At 43.3% G+C, this 16,436-nt stretch overlaps 1 protein-coding gene across 3 annotated transcripts; it reads left to right on the forward strand.

Moving 5' to 3' along the window:
- Positions 1 to 995: 995 nt before the first annotated feature.
- KRT222 (keratin 222) lies at positions 996 to 14,926 on the forward strand. 3 transcript variants are annotated; one of them, XR_519325.5, is made up of 7 exons: positions 998 to 1,185; positions 4,722 to 4,850; positions 5,878 to 6,098; positions 8,384 to 8,460; positions 8,651 to 8,786; positions 9,178 to 9,486; positions 11,218 to 14,926. XR_519325.5 is itself a non-coding variant. In XM_002719361.6 (6 exons), exons 1-6 carry the CDS (start codon positions 1,090 to 1,092, stop codon positions 9,404 to 9,406), a joined length of 888 nt encoding a protein of 295 aa, XP_002719407.3. In that variant the 5' UTR covers positions 996 to 1,089; the 3' UTR covers positions 9,407 to 14,926. The 3 variants fall into 3 exon arrangements, 2 of the variants coding, with proteins under 2 accessions (XP_002719407.3, XP_008269669.3); XM_002719361.6 differs by having other exon boundaries at positions 996 to 1,185; positions 9,178 to 14,926; XM_008271447.5 differs by having other exon boundaries at positions 1,130 to 1,267; positions 9,178 to 14,926.
- Positions 14,927 to 16,436: the final 1,510 nt, after the last annotated feature.

Consider the following 16,436-nt stretch of genomic DNA (forward strand, 5'->3'; position numbering starts at 1 on the left):
CCAAATACAGTGCCCTCCCCCCTCTAAAGATGTTCATTGAGGCAAGCAAAATTCCAGTCCCCACGATGTCAGGTCTCTCTGCATCACCGTGGGCAGGACACCTGAACCCCTCTGGCCTCTGCCTTCCCCTCCTTACAGGTTGCAGAATGTCAGGGATTGCGAAGGTCAGGTAGGATAATGGGGCAAAGGTGCCTTTTCTTAAGTTAACGAGCTGCACAGGTGTGTTCCCGGCTCCGAGTCACCACTGACTGCGTGCTTACTGAAGGAGCAACCCCACGAGGAGTGGACCCCTCCCCAGCAGGGACCACAAGGAGTGGACCCCTCCCCAGCAGGGACCGCGTGCTTCCAATTCTTCAACCTCTTGAAGACACTGGAAATGTGATCTGGCTGCACTTGGACTCTGTTTTCACCTCCGCCAGCAGTAGCCTCCTCTGTGATGTGCCTTCAGGAATTCACCTCAATGCATCAAACTCTGCTATCAGTCCAGCAGCCAGCCAGGAGCATTGGAGAGAAATCCAGGAATTCCTGCGGTTAATGATAATGGCCCACTTAATCTGCTGAGCGCTTTTTCCAATAACTGTCAGATAGTCAAGATTTACAACATATTCTAATGACCTACCACAGTCATCCTTTTTAAAGAATCCAAGTGATGAGAAAAAGAGTGAAAGAAGTGTTTAAATCTCATGTTTTGGGTCCAGATTAACTTTCATATGGTACCTTGGGGAACAACGAAATATAATTTTCTTTATGTTATGCCCCATTTTATTTTTACAAAATAAATTCACCCCCACCTAAAAGTGCTCCATTTTATAGGAAACCAATGCTGAATGTCTTTTTTTTTCTTTTTATTCACAGAATATCTGACATTTCTACTCACATCAATGACAATGGGAGCAAAGAGTTTAGCATCCGTCTGAAGAATTGATTCAAAGCACAGACAATTCCCACAGCCTCTGCAAAAGGAGCGCTGTGTCTTTAAGGCTGCACGGGGCTCTCTGCTCTCCTGACGACGCAGGCAGGGCAGGCTCTGCCGCAGCGACTCATCCCTTCCATAAGGTTCAGTTAGCCCAGGTGGAGGATGGGAAAAGAATGGAACTGTCCCAGCTCCTCAATGAGATCAGGGCAAACTATGAAAAGCTCCTCACCAGCAATCAGATAGAAAACGTGCTCTCAACAAGGATCCAGGTAATGATATCATCCAGACAGGCGCCTTCCAGCCCCTGGAGACAATCAGTGTCTGCCCCATCCCTGCCCCGGCCTCTTGGAGGTACTGTATTTCCTTTTCAGTGCAGTATATCCTGGGGAAGGGACTCAGGCTTCGTGGCAGGGTGACTGGGGCTGTGGGGAGCATCGTGGTGGTTCTGTTCGATTGCCCTGAAATAAATATCGATTGGTGCATTTGATCTGTATATAGACAGTGAGATGGCTATCGTTCATAAAACATGGGGTCAGCAGACAGCAAGATGGGGCACATGCTAACCTCTCGGAGCTGTCCTCCAGGAAGGCAGCATCTCAGACACCCTTCAGTGATATTATGGAGTTATTTATAGGGATGATTTCAATGACATCTTTCAGATGACAAGCAACACAGTGAGAGTGATTAGCACGCACATCTTCCTGGAGATAAAACTAAGAATGTTTCTAAGATTTTTATCTTTCTAAAGAGTTCTGCTTTTTCTCCTAATTGTTTTAAATAGAGGCCAACTAAGTGTGTGAACGTGACATTCAGAAACAATGACAGAAATTGGTAATGACTCTTCACTTAGCTTGTAGATTTTTACTTTTATATTATAAGAAATATTTATTCTTAATGAAAAGCTTGCAATATTTAAGTATTTTAAAAGCAAAAAAGCCAATTTACATAAGAGCTAAATCTTAATATCAGACTTTGCTTTATAGTGGCAATCATCACTTTTAGCAATTAATTAAGATTTCAAGCCTTTAAATAAATTCGAATATTTTAGAAACAGAGATTCTGAAATTTAAGGGTTTGTAATTAGTTTACCAATCACTGAGCTAAATTCTATTTCAATCACCCAAATCCAGCAGAAAAGTTTACTTAAGAACATTGCCAGAAGAAAAAAATAACTATTTATATAAAATATATATATGTTGCTAGGAGATCACAGACCTCCACTCCATTAGCAACTCACTTGTAGTAACACTGTAAGCGTTAACTCTGGGTAATATTTTCAGTCTTCATGAGGAATTATGGATGAACTAAAGTCACTGGGACATTTAATCCAGGCATTAGAATAGTCGACTTATCTTTTACAAAGAAAAAGATAAAATAATGACAACTTCTGAAAATTATAAACCAAATAAGCACCTCATTTTGCAATAGAAGAGATACAAGTCTAGTGTGTAAGTCACGGTGCTGACATAATACATTCAAGTAAAAAAGTAAGGCTACAGTTAATGTTGTTTAGAGTATTTTGTAACAAAAGACTACTTTAGAGACATTTTCCCAAAATAATTCAGAATGTCAGTTGGAATGGGTTCACGAAAGCCTGATTATTGGACTATTACAAAGTGAAGACACATAAGTTGCATCAGTTACTGATTGTTCTACAGCAAACTACCCCGACTGTGGGCTAAAATAACCTCATATTCTCTCCCATGATCGGCGGGCTGACCAAGCTCCTCCACCACACGTGATGTTGGCTGGGACCAGTCCTGCTGAAACAGCCAAGAGGGCTCACCCGTGTTTGGCCTCTTGGTAGGGGACTGCGGGGAGGCTGGCCTGGCTGGGATAACTAGGCCTGTTTCCCTCTCACTCCGTGTAGCTCAGGGACTGTCTCCATCCAGCCTGCCTACATGGTCTCCCCAGCAAGGTCTCCAAACTTCATGCGTGTTGGCCCAGTGCCCACAAAAGCGTAGAAGAGGAAATTGTCAGGGCTGCTTAAGACCTGGCACTGCATCTCTTCTGCCACACGCTCCCCAGTCCCACAAACACAGGTGAGCCCAGGTTCAACTTGAAAAGGAAACACACAAGGACACGCATTTTGGTAGCTCTGATCTATTGGGGGCCATCTTGGGAATCTTAAAGTAGAGATCAGCTCTTTTACAGTCTCAGCTTTTCAAAATTGCCTGCATTCTCTTTTGTAAATGCCCTGGCACGCATTGTTTTGCTGCACGACTTTGCCAAGTTAACACTAAGAACAATTGATCAACAAACCAAAAGCGATGTATGAATTTTCTTCTCTAGTATCTTGTCCCTAATTTTATTTTTTTCAAGATTTATTTATTTATTTGAAAGGCAAAGTTACAGAGAGGGAGAGGCAGAGAGAGAGAGAGAGAGAGAGAGAGAGAGAGGCTTTCCACCTGCTGGTTCACTCCCCAGGTGGTTGCAAGGTCAGAGCTGCGCCAATCCAAAGCCAGGAGCCAGGAGCTTCTCCCACATGGGTCCAGGGGCCCAAGGACTTGGGCCATCTTATACTGCTTTCCCAGGCCATAACAGAGAGCTGGATCGGAAGTAGAGCAGCTGGGACTTGAACTGGCACCCACATGGGATACCAGCACTGCAGGCAGCGACTTTACCTGCTACACCATAGCACCGGCCCCTCCTCGGTTTTATTCATAGAGTTTCACTGATTCAAGCTTCTTTTTTAAAAAACAATATTGTATGATCAAAGTAACTTTTTATTTCAAAACTAAATTGAAACATTTTATATTTCAAAACTAAATTGAAAGTTCTATTTTTTGCTTCAAAATACAGTGACCAACTGTATACATTGCTCCAGCTGTTCTTGGGGTCAAAGATCAAGACTTCTGTCACCAGATACATTCTTTTAATTTCACCATCAGTGTAAAAATATTCCATGGTGAATATAAAATATTCCATTTGTTTTTTAAGGTTAGACCATTTCAGAAACAGTCCTTAAAGATGTCATTTTTTTACCACCCCAAATATGCAAAAATAACCTGCTCATCAGTGGATTTCTTACTACAGAACTTGAATGCCTATGATCACTTAATTTGCTAACTTACCACAGGCAAACCATGTGGCACAGACGAAGCTGCCACTTGGGAGGCCCACATCCCGTATCCAAGTGCCTGGGATTGAGTCCTGTCTCCACTTCGGATGCAGCTTCCTGCTAATGCACACCTTGGAACACAGAAGGGTTTGGATCAGTGCCACCCACAGGAGAGACCTGGCTCCCAGCTTTGGCCTGGTCCAGGCCCGGATGTTGCAGGCATTTGGGTAGTGAACCAGCAGATGGAAGATCGATTCTCTATCTATCTATCATCTCTCTATCTATCTCTCCCTGTCTCTGACCTCTGCCTTTAAATAAATTTTAAAAATACATATATTTTTTAAAGAGCCCTTTAAAAAAGAAATAAAATAAGGGGGCAAACTAACTAGCATCCACTCTCTCCTCCTTAATGATCCATAAATAATGGAAAGCTAAGAATCAGAGGACACAAGTTTAGTTCCTGCAAACTGTTTCTCTTCATTAAAATAGAGGCATTTTTCCATCATTCGCAGGTTGTCTTGGCTGGAAAGGACTTCTGAACTGAGTTTGCATGGGGGAAGCATGAGAACCCAGCTGACTCCCCCTTACACTGAATTATCAGTGACTAAGCATGAGGACACCTGTTTGTCACCTAATGATCTAAAGAAAAAGTCACTCATCCCTGTACGCTCTATAACTGCTCTGAAACCCCGCGTCTCCACTCGTGCTCTCGCTCCTGCTTGTTAATGCTGTTGTCTCTTACAGCTGGAAGAAAACATAAATCAAAAGATGGACAAAGACGAAGAGGCTCTGAGGGCGGCTCGAGCGGAACTCAAGGAAGCCCGACGCCAGTGGCACCACCTGCAGGTGGAGATCGCATCTCTCCACGCCGTGGTGAGCACCTGCGCAGAGCGGCTGCGGCTGCCCACGCGCTCCCCCGACGTGACCTCAGCCCAGGAAAGGGACGGTGTTCTGCACGTCCCAGTGAGCGCGTGAGAATCCCGTCCCTAGTTCCTGTTCAGTGGCCTACCCTCACCTCCCTCCATTACGGCCATGCCTGATACCAACCCACTCCAAAGCTTGGCCACACCTGAAAAATGAAGTAGCCCTGGTTGGTCCCCCACTCCTCTCCCAGCCTTCTCTAACTGTCAGAAGCGAAGAAAGAAATTTGCTAATGAACCCAAGTCTTAGCAGAGGGAGGGGTTCTTTTATCCATGCCATTGAGACTTCTCTTAGAAAAATATGTAAGTGCTTTTCTAAAATGCCTCTTAGAAGCAGTCTTCTCTGGCTTTGATATTCAATATACTATGAAAAAATAAATCAGAGTGATAGTAAGCTAATCACACTCCAGAGGAATTATCATAGGATTCTTTAAGACATAACAAGCTTTCTAGTTAAGCATATACAGACTTTCTTTTTTTTTTTTTTTTCAATTTGGGTCACAGAAAAAAAGTTATCCAGAAATACCTCTTGCATAAATGAGATCCAATTATTGCAATTTTTCTAATAAAATATTTATTTGAGAGGCAGAGAAACAGACAGACAGAGAAATATGGTGGACAGAGAGTGCTCCCATTGCTGGTCCACTCCCCAAATGCCCACAATAGCTGAGGCAGGGTTGGGCCAGGCCAAAGCTCAGGCTAGGAACTCAATCCAGGTCTTACACTGGGTGGCAGGAACTCAGTCATTTGAGCTATCCCTGCTGCCTCCCAAGAACTGCTTCCGCCAGGAAACCAGAGCTGGGAACTGAACCCAGGCACTCAGGTGTGGAACGAGCATCTTAACCAGTGTCCTAACTGCTAAGCAATATGCCTACCGCCATTGCAGGGCTTTTTAAGAAAGGCTAGCACCCAGTAGAATGGAGATACTGCAAATCAGATTTCAGAAACACGGTTCACTGATGGGGCTCTGTGTGCCACAGGAAAGGGGCCTTGAGAACTCCCTGCACGCCAGCGAGCGGCACCACCAGATGCAGCTGCAAGACCTGGAGGCTGTGATTGAGGGGCTGGAGAAAGAGCTTCAGGAGGTCCGGCGGGGCATCGAGAGGCAGCTGCAGGAGCACGAGATGCTGCTCAACACGAAGATGAGACTGGAGCAAGAGATCGCCACTTACCGCCGCCTCCTCGAAAGGGAAGAAATCAGGTACCTAATTCCACGAAGGTATTGACAAGGGGTGAGAAATACAGAGCCGCTGGCCTCACTGGGGAGATGACCACGCCCCCGATCCCAGCAATCAAGTGGGATGTGAGAGCGCGGGCAAGCACCATTTCTGCCCTAGAACTAGGACCCGAGCAGCCCAGGTCAGCCAGAACAGAACACAAACAGTGCTGGATCACTAAAAATGGACCATTCTCAACGTTCTCATTTTCCCTAAGGATTACTCTATGCATTCTATGGACCACCTACAAATAAAGTGTGGAAAATTCACACATGATCACCACAATCTCCACCCCACCCTCCACCAAGGGCCCCCCAACTACATGGCAAATACCAAAATTATGATTGTTATTACTAATTATTATTGGGATGTGATTATCACACTGGAAAGCAATAGTGTTCTGACTCACAGTTTAATAGACTTGTTCTGATGCAAAGAGGAATCTGTGTTCATTCACACATTATCATAATCTATAAGCTCATAAGATCCCGTGACTCGAGCAGGGCACAACTTACAATTCTCCATGTTTCCATAAAAAGAAATCTTTGCTCGTGCTTGTTCCAGAATTCTGAATCCATTTCAAAACTAGATGAAACAGTACACACCCGCAATACAGCTTGACATATACTAAGTCCTCAAAAAACATAGAGTTTAAAATATACTGCTAGGGGTCGGCGCCGTGGCTCACTTGGTTAATCCTCCACCTGCAGTGCCAGCATTCCATATGGGCGCCGAGTTCTAGTCCTGGTCGCTCCTCTTCCAGGCCAGCTCTCTGCTGTGGCCCGGGAGGGCAGTGGAGGATGGCCCAAGTGCTTGGGCCCTGCACCCGTGTGGGAGACCAGGAGGAAGCACCTGGCTCCATGCTTTGAATCAGTGCAGCGCACTGGCCATAGCGGCCATTTAGGGGGTGAACCAATGGAAGGAAGACTTTTCTCTCTGTCTCTCCCTCTCGCTGTCTAACTCTGCCTGTCAAAAAAAAAATATATATATATATACTACTAAAACAAATAAAAAGATAAAATATCCTATTTACTAGCTGAGTGACCTGGGGCAAGTTGGTTTACTTTCTTGTGCCTTGTTTTTCTTATCTGTAAAAAGGGAATAATTTCACAGGATTGCTGTGAGTCATGTCTATAAAGCAGTTAAAATAACATCTGGTATATTATCTGAGGGCACTTCCTAAAATATGGAAAGTTAAATCAAAAGATCAGCTTATTTTGGCACAAAAATTGTGAAATCCATGCATACTCATAAGTCCTGTGTAAATATATAAAAATATAATATATGATTGTGAATTTCATTGGATTCATAAGCACTCATGATACTATATATATATATATTTGTGTATAAATTTAAACCAATTAGTTGTGAATTTTACTTAACTTCTAACTAAGCAAGATATTGGTAAGTTGGTCTTTACTATGAATACAATTTTTAAATGTTTTATTATGCTCTATTTAAGATATACAAAAAAGAAAAATCTAATGAATACTGGGGTATCCACTACCCAGATTGAGAAGTAAAATGTTTCCAATGTCGCTGAAGCTCCCCAAACACCAGGGCACATCCAGCGCCTTGTCCAACCTCTAGCAACCCGGCTCCTGAATCTGACGCTCGTTCCTGTGGTACATCCTTTACAGGAATAAGCATGTAAAGAAAGGAGGGAATCGTCTAATGCACTGCCTTAACCTTTGGAAAACTGCCTGCCACTTATCTGCTTTTTTTGTTGTTAATTTTTTTCTTTTCCTTTTTTTTTTTTTTTTTTTTAATTTGACAGAGTTAGACAGTGAGAGAGAGAGACAAAGAGAAAAGTCTTCCTTCCGTTGGTTCACCCCCCAAATGGCTGCCACGGCCAGCGCGTTGCGCTGATCCGAAGCCAGGAGCCAGGTGCTTCCTCCTGGTCTCCCACACGGGTGCAGGGCCCAAGCACTTGGGCCATCCTCCACTGCCCTCCCGGGCCACAGCAGAGAGCTGGCCTGGAAGAGGAGCTACCAGGACTAGAACTCGGCACCCATATGGGATGCCATATGCTGGCGTCGCAAGTGGAGGATTAGCCAAGTGAGCCACCGTGCCTGCCCCACTTACCATCTTTTTTCACTCAACTTTCTGCCTGGACAGTTCACCCATAAAGATACAGTGTAGCCTCAATTCATTTATGTCCACTGCTAAAATATTTCCAATGTCTGAATATACAATCTATCCATTCTTCTGTTTGTTTCAATTATTTGCTGACACAATGTTGCTCTTATAACAATCTTTCTAATTTCAGATATTATGGTTGTATCCAAGGTGAGAAAAAAGAGCAAAAGTCTGGCACAAGTCGAGTGGGGTTTGTTTTACCGTCAGGTGAGTTACTGCCATAAAAAAAAAAAGAAAAAACTCACTTCAAAAATTAAGTGCTGTTTTCTAGGGTTATAAGCAAATTAAATGCTTTAAAGTAGAAAACACCTAGCAATATTTGAATAAAAGTTTGACATATAATTTGATCATGAAAAGTATTTCAATAATTTAACATATTATAATTAACATTTCACAGCCATTATAAATGAAATCTCTTTCTCAACAAAACTCCCACAAAAGTTTGAGGATGAAAAAGTGGAAACTGTGACCAAACAGGCGATATTTGATGGAAGCCCCGGGAAGCAGAGCGCAGAAGCTCATGGCACTATTCAGTGAGTGAAACACTTTGGACTCAGAAATAAACAAACCCACGCACTGAAACGATCCTTGATCCCATATTCCCAGCACTTACTCTTCTTTGTTTCAATGTTTCCAAATTTTGCTGTAACGTATTGTGAGTTTTACTCTGATGCGAGTATAAACACATATACACAAAAACCCACATGAAAGAGTAAGCAAAATTCACTGTTTTCCCTTCAAATGCAACCAAAACATGAGAATCGCATTGAAATTCTAGACTTCCTTAGAAAATATTCAGATGATTTCTAAAGTATCTAAATTATAAATTATGCAAACGATGTGATTTTTTCATGCATTTGGAGTGCATCCTGCATATTTTTAAAGTACACTCTTCATACCGAAAGGTCTGCTTTGTCATTTCAGGACAGAGAAGGTGGATGAAGTTATCAAAGAATGGGAAGGTTCCTTCTTTAAAGATAATCCTCGATTAAGGAAAAAGTCCGTTTCCCTTCGATTTGATCTTCACTTGGCAGCCACCGACGAGGGGTGCTTACAGACTAGGCAGGACAGCCTGCCGGATATAGAGGTCAGGCTCGTCATGAGACGGTCCTGCAGCATCCCCTCCATCAAGCCTGCGCCTGCAACCAATTAACCCGGAGACTCTGGCTTGACTTGAATGCGACAGTGGGATGTGCCAAGGGGGGCCACGCTGACCCCCTTCCGTCCCAGAATGTAAGTCATTAAGTACATGTGATAATGTTACGATCCATGTGTGGGCTTTTTCAGACGAAAAAAAAAAAAAAGACAGAAAGGGACAAAGTTTCTCTGAATCTCATTTATGGATTTTTTTTTTTTTTTGAGATAAGGAGAAGCTTAAAAATAAAACCAGGCATCAGTACAGTTTCTATTTTTATTTATTCTCCAAATAGTCTTTTTTTCCTTGAGATTTTATCAGACAGTAAGTATGAAGCTGGCTTGATTATCTTGTTGGACTTTCACTCAATGTTTGGATACCCTGAGGAAAAAAGAATAGTTTGGATATGATTATATTATAGTAACAGTCACATTGTTATCATTATCCCATGACTGGTGAAAGTTTAAAAAAAAAAAAATTGTTCTACTTAAAAAAGAAAGCAATTGGCCAGTGCCATAGCTCACTAGGCTAATCCTCCGTCTGCAGCGCCGGTACTCGGGGTTCTAGTCCCGGTTGGGGCGCTGGTTCTGTCCTGGTTGCTCCTCTTCCAGTCCAGCTCTCTGAGGTGGCCCGGGAGTGCAGTGGAGGATGGCCCAAGTGCTTGGGCCCTGCACCCGCATGGGAGACCAGGAGGAAGCACTTGGCTCCTGGCTTCAGATCGGCACAGCACCGGCTGTAGCAGCCATTTGGGGGGTGAACCAACGGAAGGAAGACCTTTCTCTCTGTCTCTCTCTCTCTCTCACTGTCTAACTCTGCCTGTCAAAAAAAGAAAAAAGAAAAAAAAAGAAAAGAAAGCAATTATAAACAAGAAAGAGACTCACTGTCTGCCCTTCAGGCTTCTTCCTCGTGAAACGATCATTTATTTGCACACATAGAAAGAGGAAGGGTTCTTCTCCATGAACAATGCGGAGCAAGCCATAGAACACATGCCAACACTAATTTGATGAAAAAATAAATTTCATCGCATCTGAAAGGCTTTTGTAATCAGTATCGGATTTCCAGAATGACTGCTTTATTCAGAGACCTTTAAAGGTTTGTGTTCCTCCACCAAAAAGGGGAAGTAAGGGAAGAACAGGTAGAGGGAAGGAAGGAAGGAGTGAAGGAAGAAAGAAGGAAATCAGAAGGCCAGTGGAGTGTGCTTTCGTGTACACACACACACAATAAATAAACCCAAAAATGACAATGACATTGAATCAGTGGCTATGGTAGTCACTAGGGCAGGATTACCTGACCTCCTACCACCCATTTTTCCATTTGTAAAGTGACATGTGACTAGGGTGTTCACTAAAGCTTTACATAAGACTACATGAAGTATTATATATTTCTGAAACTCACTTGTGTGATTAAGAACAGTACTGTTATCTAAGCTAAAGGATTTGCAGGAGCTGTTTTTCAATTGTTCAAACTGTAATAAATATGTATAGAAAATATATTTGTGAATAAGTGGAGTATTGTTGCAGTTTTTAAAACAATCTAATTTATTTTAAGACCTTTAATGATGAATACCTGTTTTAAAACATTAGATATTTATAGGTTACTGATTTTTTTCTAAGCAGAAAAAAAAATGGTTAAGAACAACTCACCAAACTTTTTTCCAGCTGAAGTATCATCTAAGGGCTACTGCTATGTTAGCATTTTAGTACAGCCTTTAAAATCAATCTCTCTCTCTCTCTCTTTCTCTCTCTCTCCCCTACCCCCCTCTCTTCCTCCTTTTCTTCCTCCTCCCTTCTCCCCTCCCTCTGTGTGTGTGGGTGTGTGTGTGACATCAGGAAAAATATGTATGTCTTAACCAGAGGAAAATTATGTCAAATAATGCTGAACATAATACAGGGATACAAACTGTCACATTTTCTTTCAATTACTTCAGATTCCTTTGGGCTTGGCTTATTCTGTTTTGTGAAAAGGGATGATCTTGTTTTGTCAAGGATACCACAGCATGTTACGTGCTTATTCTTGCAGAAGCATCTGACCTAAAATACACCCTATACATGTTTTATTCAATATCAATTAGATGCTACTGACTTTATTAAAGCATTAAAAATGCAACCGTATTGCTATTGTACTAAAGTTACTGTATTTATCAGTGGCGATCATAACAAAGCAATGTATCTAGTGTAATCTATGCAGTGTTAAACACTTAGTACTAGGCATCATGATTGTATCTGCTTGTTGTAGTAATTCCACTAGCAGCTGTTGTGTGTATAACATGTACATTTTAAAATACAGTACCTGAATTTATAACAAAGTTTTATTTGCCTTGGGACATTTTAAATTGGGATATGGATTTACCAAAGTAAATGATACTACTACAATAAAAAAAAAAATTGAAACGCAAATCCTAAAGCTACATTGTATTTGACTTTGATACACAGATCTTTTAGTTCAGAGATACCTCTGTATGGTTAAGCAAACCAAAGAATTAATTGTTCCAACACAGTTAGCTCACTTGGGGAATAAAAGAAAACTGTGCTAACAGTAGATAAAGGTTTTTAACTTGTTTTACAAAAGAAAAATTAAGACTGTTATATTGGTACTTTATTTAATAAAAAAATCAAAATAGTCACATAATCTCATAATTCCAGGAAAATTATAACAGTGATGTGCATTAAAGGAAACCACCTTTTTTTTTTTTTTTTTTTTTTTTTTTTTAGGATTTATTTATCTGTTTGAGAGGTAGAGTTACAGACAAAGAGAGGGAGAGACAGAGAGGTCTTCCATCCGCTGGTTCACTCCTCAAAAGGCCGCAAAGGCCAGAGCTGAGCCAATCTGAAGCCAGGATCCAGGAAGGAAGGCACCATTTCAAAATGTCGCCTGGCTTCAGCCTCTGGGCCCAGAAAACTCACACATAATCCCAAATCCTACAACAACCCAACAAATTGAACAGTACTATCTTTGTTGTCTACCTGAATAGAAATTAATCCTTCTTCCATCTATCTGAACTATTTACAAGGCATGATAAAACACAAAAATAAGGAGTAATTTCAATTATGAGTAACTGGATCATAGCCAGGATCACTTATTAACCATGTCACCAGGAGGAACCACTTTAAACTGCCTGGTCTCAGTTTTCACACTTGAAGTACAAAGTGATATTTGCTAATGATTCCTACTCTGCCTATCTAATATACATACACTCGAATACATGGTACTATTTGAATGAAAATTGTCTCTGAGAGTGAAGAATTTGCAAGGAGAATTGTAGCTGACACTGATTAATTTTCAGTTCTAAACACAAGGTGATAAAATTTTTAATTTTTCAATTGTTGCCCCCCAAAATTATTCTCAGCAAATTACCAACTTGACCTGTTCTACTATATTTTTTAAAGTACAAAAATATTCTCTTGAGCTAACAAATGATTATTATTCAAGCCACTAAATTTTGGGATAATTCATTTTGTAGTAATATACAGCTAATACTGCATGTAAACATTTTTAATTGATTTGCTACATATCTTTACAGTTTGTCCTTTTGTTTATTAACACAGGCTATTTAAAAATTTTTTAAATATCTTAAGTCAAAAAATGTTTAAATTACTTTTAAAATTTCAAATGGAAGCTTATTATGGTCTGGGCCAAAGTCAAACTTTAGCCAAATAATATGCATATATACATTGCTCAAATTGTCAACATATGAAATCAAAGGAAAAACTATTCACAGAGCAGAAAACAAATTACACAGAGATTGCCAATATTCATGGACATTGCTGCAAGTACTGAAATAACTACCAGGCTTTCCGAGTAACCCTCACACACTTAGGCCCTAGACCACCATTGGCAAGCTTTGTAGAAGTTCAGATGGCAAGTATTTTGGGTTTTTCAGAGCATCTCTGCCCTTGTAGCTGCAAGCAACCACAAGTGATATGTAAATGAGTGGGTGTGGCTATATCCAAATAGAACCTTGTTTACAAACAGGAGGCAGCCCAGGTTTAGATAGGCTGTCCTCGCCCTGTGATACCATCCACAGGTAACAGACCCATAACCGGTATTCCCCCACACCACTCTGTGTTCAGCACATTCACTCTCCCCATACCATGGATCAGAACCCGTATCTCAAATTCTCAAGCTTATTTTGAGGGCAACCCAGAGGGTTGTAAAAGCAAGCCACATTCCATTCTATAAAACCAAATCCTACAGGATTTGTCAGATTTGTTTTTTAAAGATTTATTTGAATGGCAAAAATCCAGAGAGAAAGAGAGAGGTCTTCCATCTGCTGGTTCTCTCTCCAAATGGCCGCAACAGCCAGAGCTGGGCCAATCTGGAACCAGGAGTCAGGAGCTTCCTCTAGGTCTCCCATGTGGATGCAGGGCCCCAGTTACTTGGGCCATCTACTGCTTTCCAGGGACATTAACAGGGAGCTGGATCGGAAGTGGAGCAGCCAGGACTCGAAATGGCACCCATATGGGATGCTGACACTGCAGACAGAGGCTTAACCTTCTACAGCAGCTGGCCCTAGAATTTGTCAGGTTCTCTGCAGCACTGAATCGCCGGTCCTGGACGGCCGCAGTATCTCACAACTCCTTCCACCGACAGACACTGAACACCTAGAGCTCTTCCCACTTTCACAGAAGCAGTAGAAAATCTGCCTGACTCCAAAATGCAAAATTTCCCCATTTCTCCTATAACCAGACCTTTTTTTTATTTTTATTTATTTATTTTTTTTGACAGGCAGAGTGGACAGTGAGAGAGAGACAAAGAGGAAGGTCTTCCTTTGCCGTTGGTTCAGCCTCCAATGGCCGCCGCGGCCAGCACGCTGCGGCCGGTGCACCACGCTGATCCGAAGGCAGGAGCCAGGTGCTTCTCCTGGTCTCCCATGGGGTGCAGGGCCCAAGCACTTGGGCCATCCTCCACTGCACTCCCTGGCCACAGCAGAGAGCTAGCCTTTGACAGACTGTTTTGCTTAGGGAGAGTTCCTTCTCCCTTTCCCTGTTTTAAGGGAGAAAAATCCAGTTAAAGATATTCAGCGGCGGACGCGTTGTGGTGCGGCGGGGTGAGCCTCCTGGGCAGCAGCAGGTACTTGAGTCCTTGCCACCCACCTGGGGGATCAAGGTGGAGCTCCTGGCTCCTGGCTTCAGCCTGGCCCAGACGTGGCTGTTGCAGTCACTGAGGAGCGAACCAGCAGGTGGAAGTGCTCTTTCTCTCTCTCTTTCAAAAAAATACCTTTTTTTTTTTTTTTGACAGGTAGATTGGACAGTGAGAGAGAGAGACAGAGAAAGGTCTTCCTTTGCTGTTGGTTCACCCCTCAATGGCCGCCACGGCCGGCGCACCGCACTAATCTGAAGCCAGGAGCCAGGTGCTTCTCCCATGGGGTGCAGGGCCCCAGCACTTGGGCCATCCTCCACTGCACTCCCTGGCCACAGCAGAGAGCTGGACTGGAAGAGGAGCGACTAGGACAGAATCCGGCGCCCCAACCGGGACTAGAACCTGGGGTGCCGGCGCCACAGGCGGAGGATTAGCTTACTGAGCCACAGCGCCGGCCATAAATAAACCTTTTCAAAAAGCTTCATCAGAACATACTTCCACACACTCCATAACTCAGTGACTGGTTCAAAATCTTTCTTGAGTCACAGACCTCTGAATATCTAATGATGCTACCAAGTCACCATCCGGAAAAAGCACGTAAAGATTATATGTCATCTTAAAAGGGTTACAGGCCTCCTTTAAAGCCAACCCCTGGAGGCCAGGTGGCCCAGGACTACAGATTTCTCTTTTCCTCTCCTATCTTCTTTTCCCTTCTTCCCAGCCACAGTTCTCTTTCTGCCTGTAATTCTGTCTCCCTCACCAGCTTCCTCCCACGGTACTAAGGAAACAACTCAGAGACCTGGGCTTGAAACCTAGCTTAATCTCTTACTAGCTTTGGCTTCCCTTTGTGATTGTTTGTTTTGAGAGTTATTCGAAAGGCACCGTCACAAGAGAGAGGGGACAGAGATATCGTCCAGCCACCGGTTCACTCCCCAAATGGCCACAACGGCTGGGGCTGAGCCGGGCCAAAACTCCATCCGGGTCTCCCACGTGGATGTCAGACAGAGGCCCAAGCACTTGGTTCTTCTTCCATGGCCCTCTGGTACCCTGGCAAGGAGCTGGATCAGAAGTGGAGCAGCCGGGACCTGCACCAGCGCTCACACAGGACGCCGACCCTGCAGATGCGGCTTCGCCGGCTGTGTCACTACGCTGGCCCCTGGCTTCCTTGTCCTGGGGGAAGGGCAGCTCCGAGCACCTGTAAGTAGCGTTAAGAATGGAGGCAGGTGAGTTCCTGAATCTCACTGCCAGACAGAAAAGTAAGCTACTGGGGCCCAAGACTCTGGGATCTACAACCAGGTCCAAGTAGAAGGGTCCCGATCACCACTAGAATTAACCCTCCTTTAAACAATCACGCAAACACTGCAGCCCACGCGTGCAGAAAGAATCACGATTCCTAAACTCTGCGCCGTGGGCCGCACAAACACCCTTGGACCTGCGCAATCATAGGTTCCGGTGTTTGAGGAGAAAAATCCCAGTGCAAGTGGAGTTTTACGTGCTGGGCATTCCACTCTGCAGGACTAGGGAAGAAGAGATTTTTTTTTTTATTATCTTTTGCCTACGTTATCCGTTTCCTACTTGTTCAGCAATTTTAGGAAGAGAGAAGAACTAAGGTAGCAAAATGAGTCATTCGCTTGTTTATTCCATAAATATTAGCACCCAAATGTACCACACACGGCCACAGATGTCAGAAGTCCCCACACTGAAGAAGTATTCACGCTGTGGGAAGAAACAGACAGCAAACAAAATAAGTACAGAAAATGAACGGTATGTTAGGGGGTGCCAGGTGCTATTGAGAATAAAAGGCACAGAGAGTGGGGGCAGAGGAGGGGTGGGAACTTCAAGTGGGTCAGAGAGACCTAGGAAGGTGACCGTGGAGTAGCACCCAGGTGAGAAAGTGTACCAGCGTCTGCTCCACTCAGAGCCCCTCCATCTGTGTGCCATCCCACCCCCACCCCTTGGCAGGGTGCCT

Source organism: Oryctolagus cuniculus, chromosome 17, assembly GCF_051225735.1.
Source record: "Oryctolagus cuniculus isolate XC-2025 breed Fujian yellow rabbit chromosome 17, ASM5122573v1, whole genome shotgun sequence".
Classification (NCBI taxonomy): domain Eukaryota; kingdom Metazoa; phylum Chordata; class Mammalia; order Lagomorpha; family Leporidae; genus Oryctolagus; species Oryctolagus cuniculus.

Bases quoted from the DNA above. Each gene is read 5' to 3' on its own strand.
- KRT222 (XM_002719361.6), top strand. From the start codon at position 1,090: ATGGAACTGTCCCAGCTCCTCAATGAGATCAGGGCAAACTATGAAAAG. The intron at 6,099-8,383 runs GTACCTAATTCC...TTCTAATTTCAG, and splicing joins CTCGAAAGGGAAGAAATCAG to ATATTATGGTTGTATCCAAG. The intron at 8,461-8,650 runs GTGAGTTACTGC...AACATTTCACAG, and splicing joins GGGGTTTGTTTTACCGTCAG to CCATTATAAATGAAATCTCT.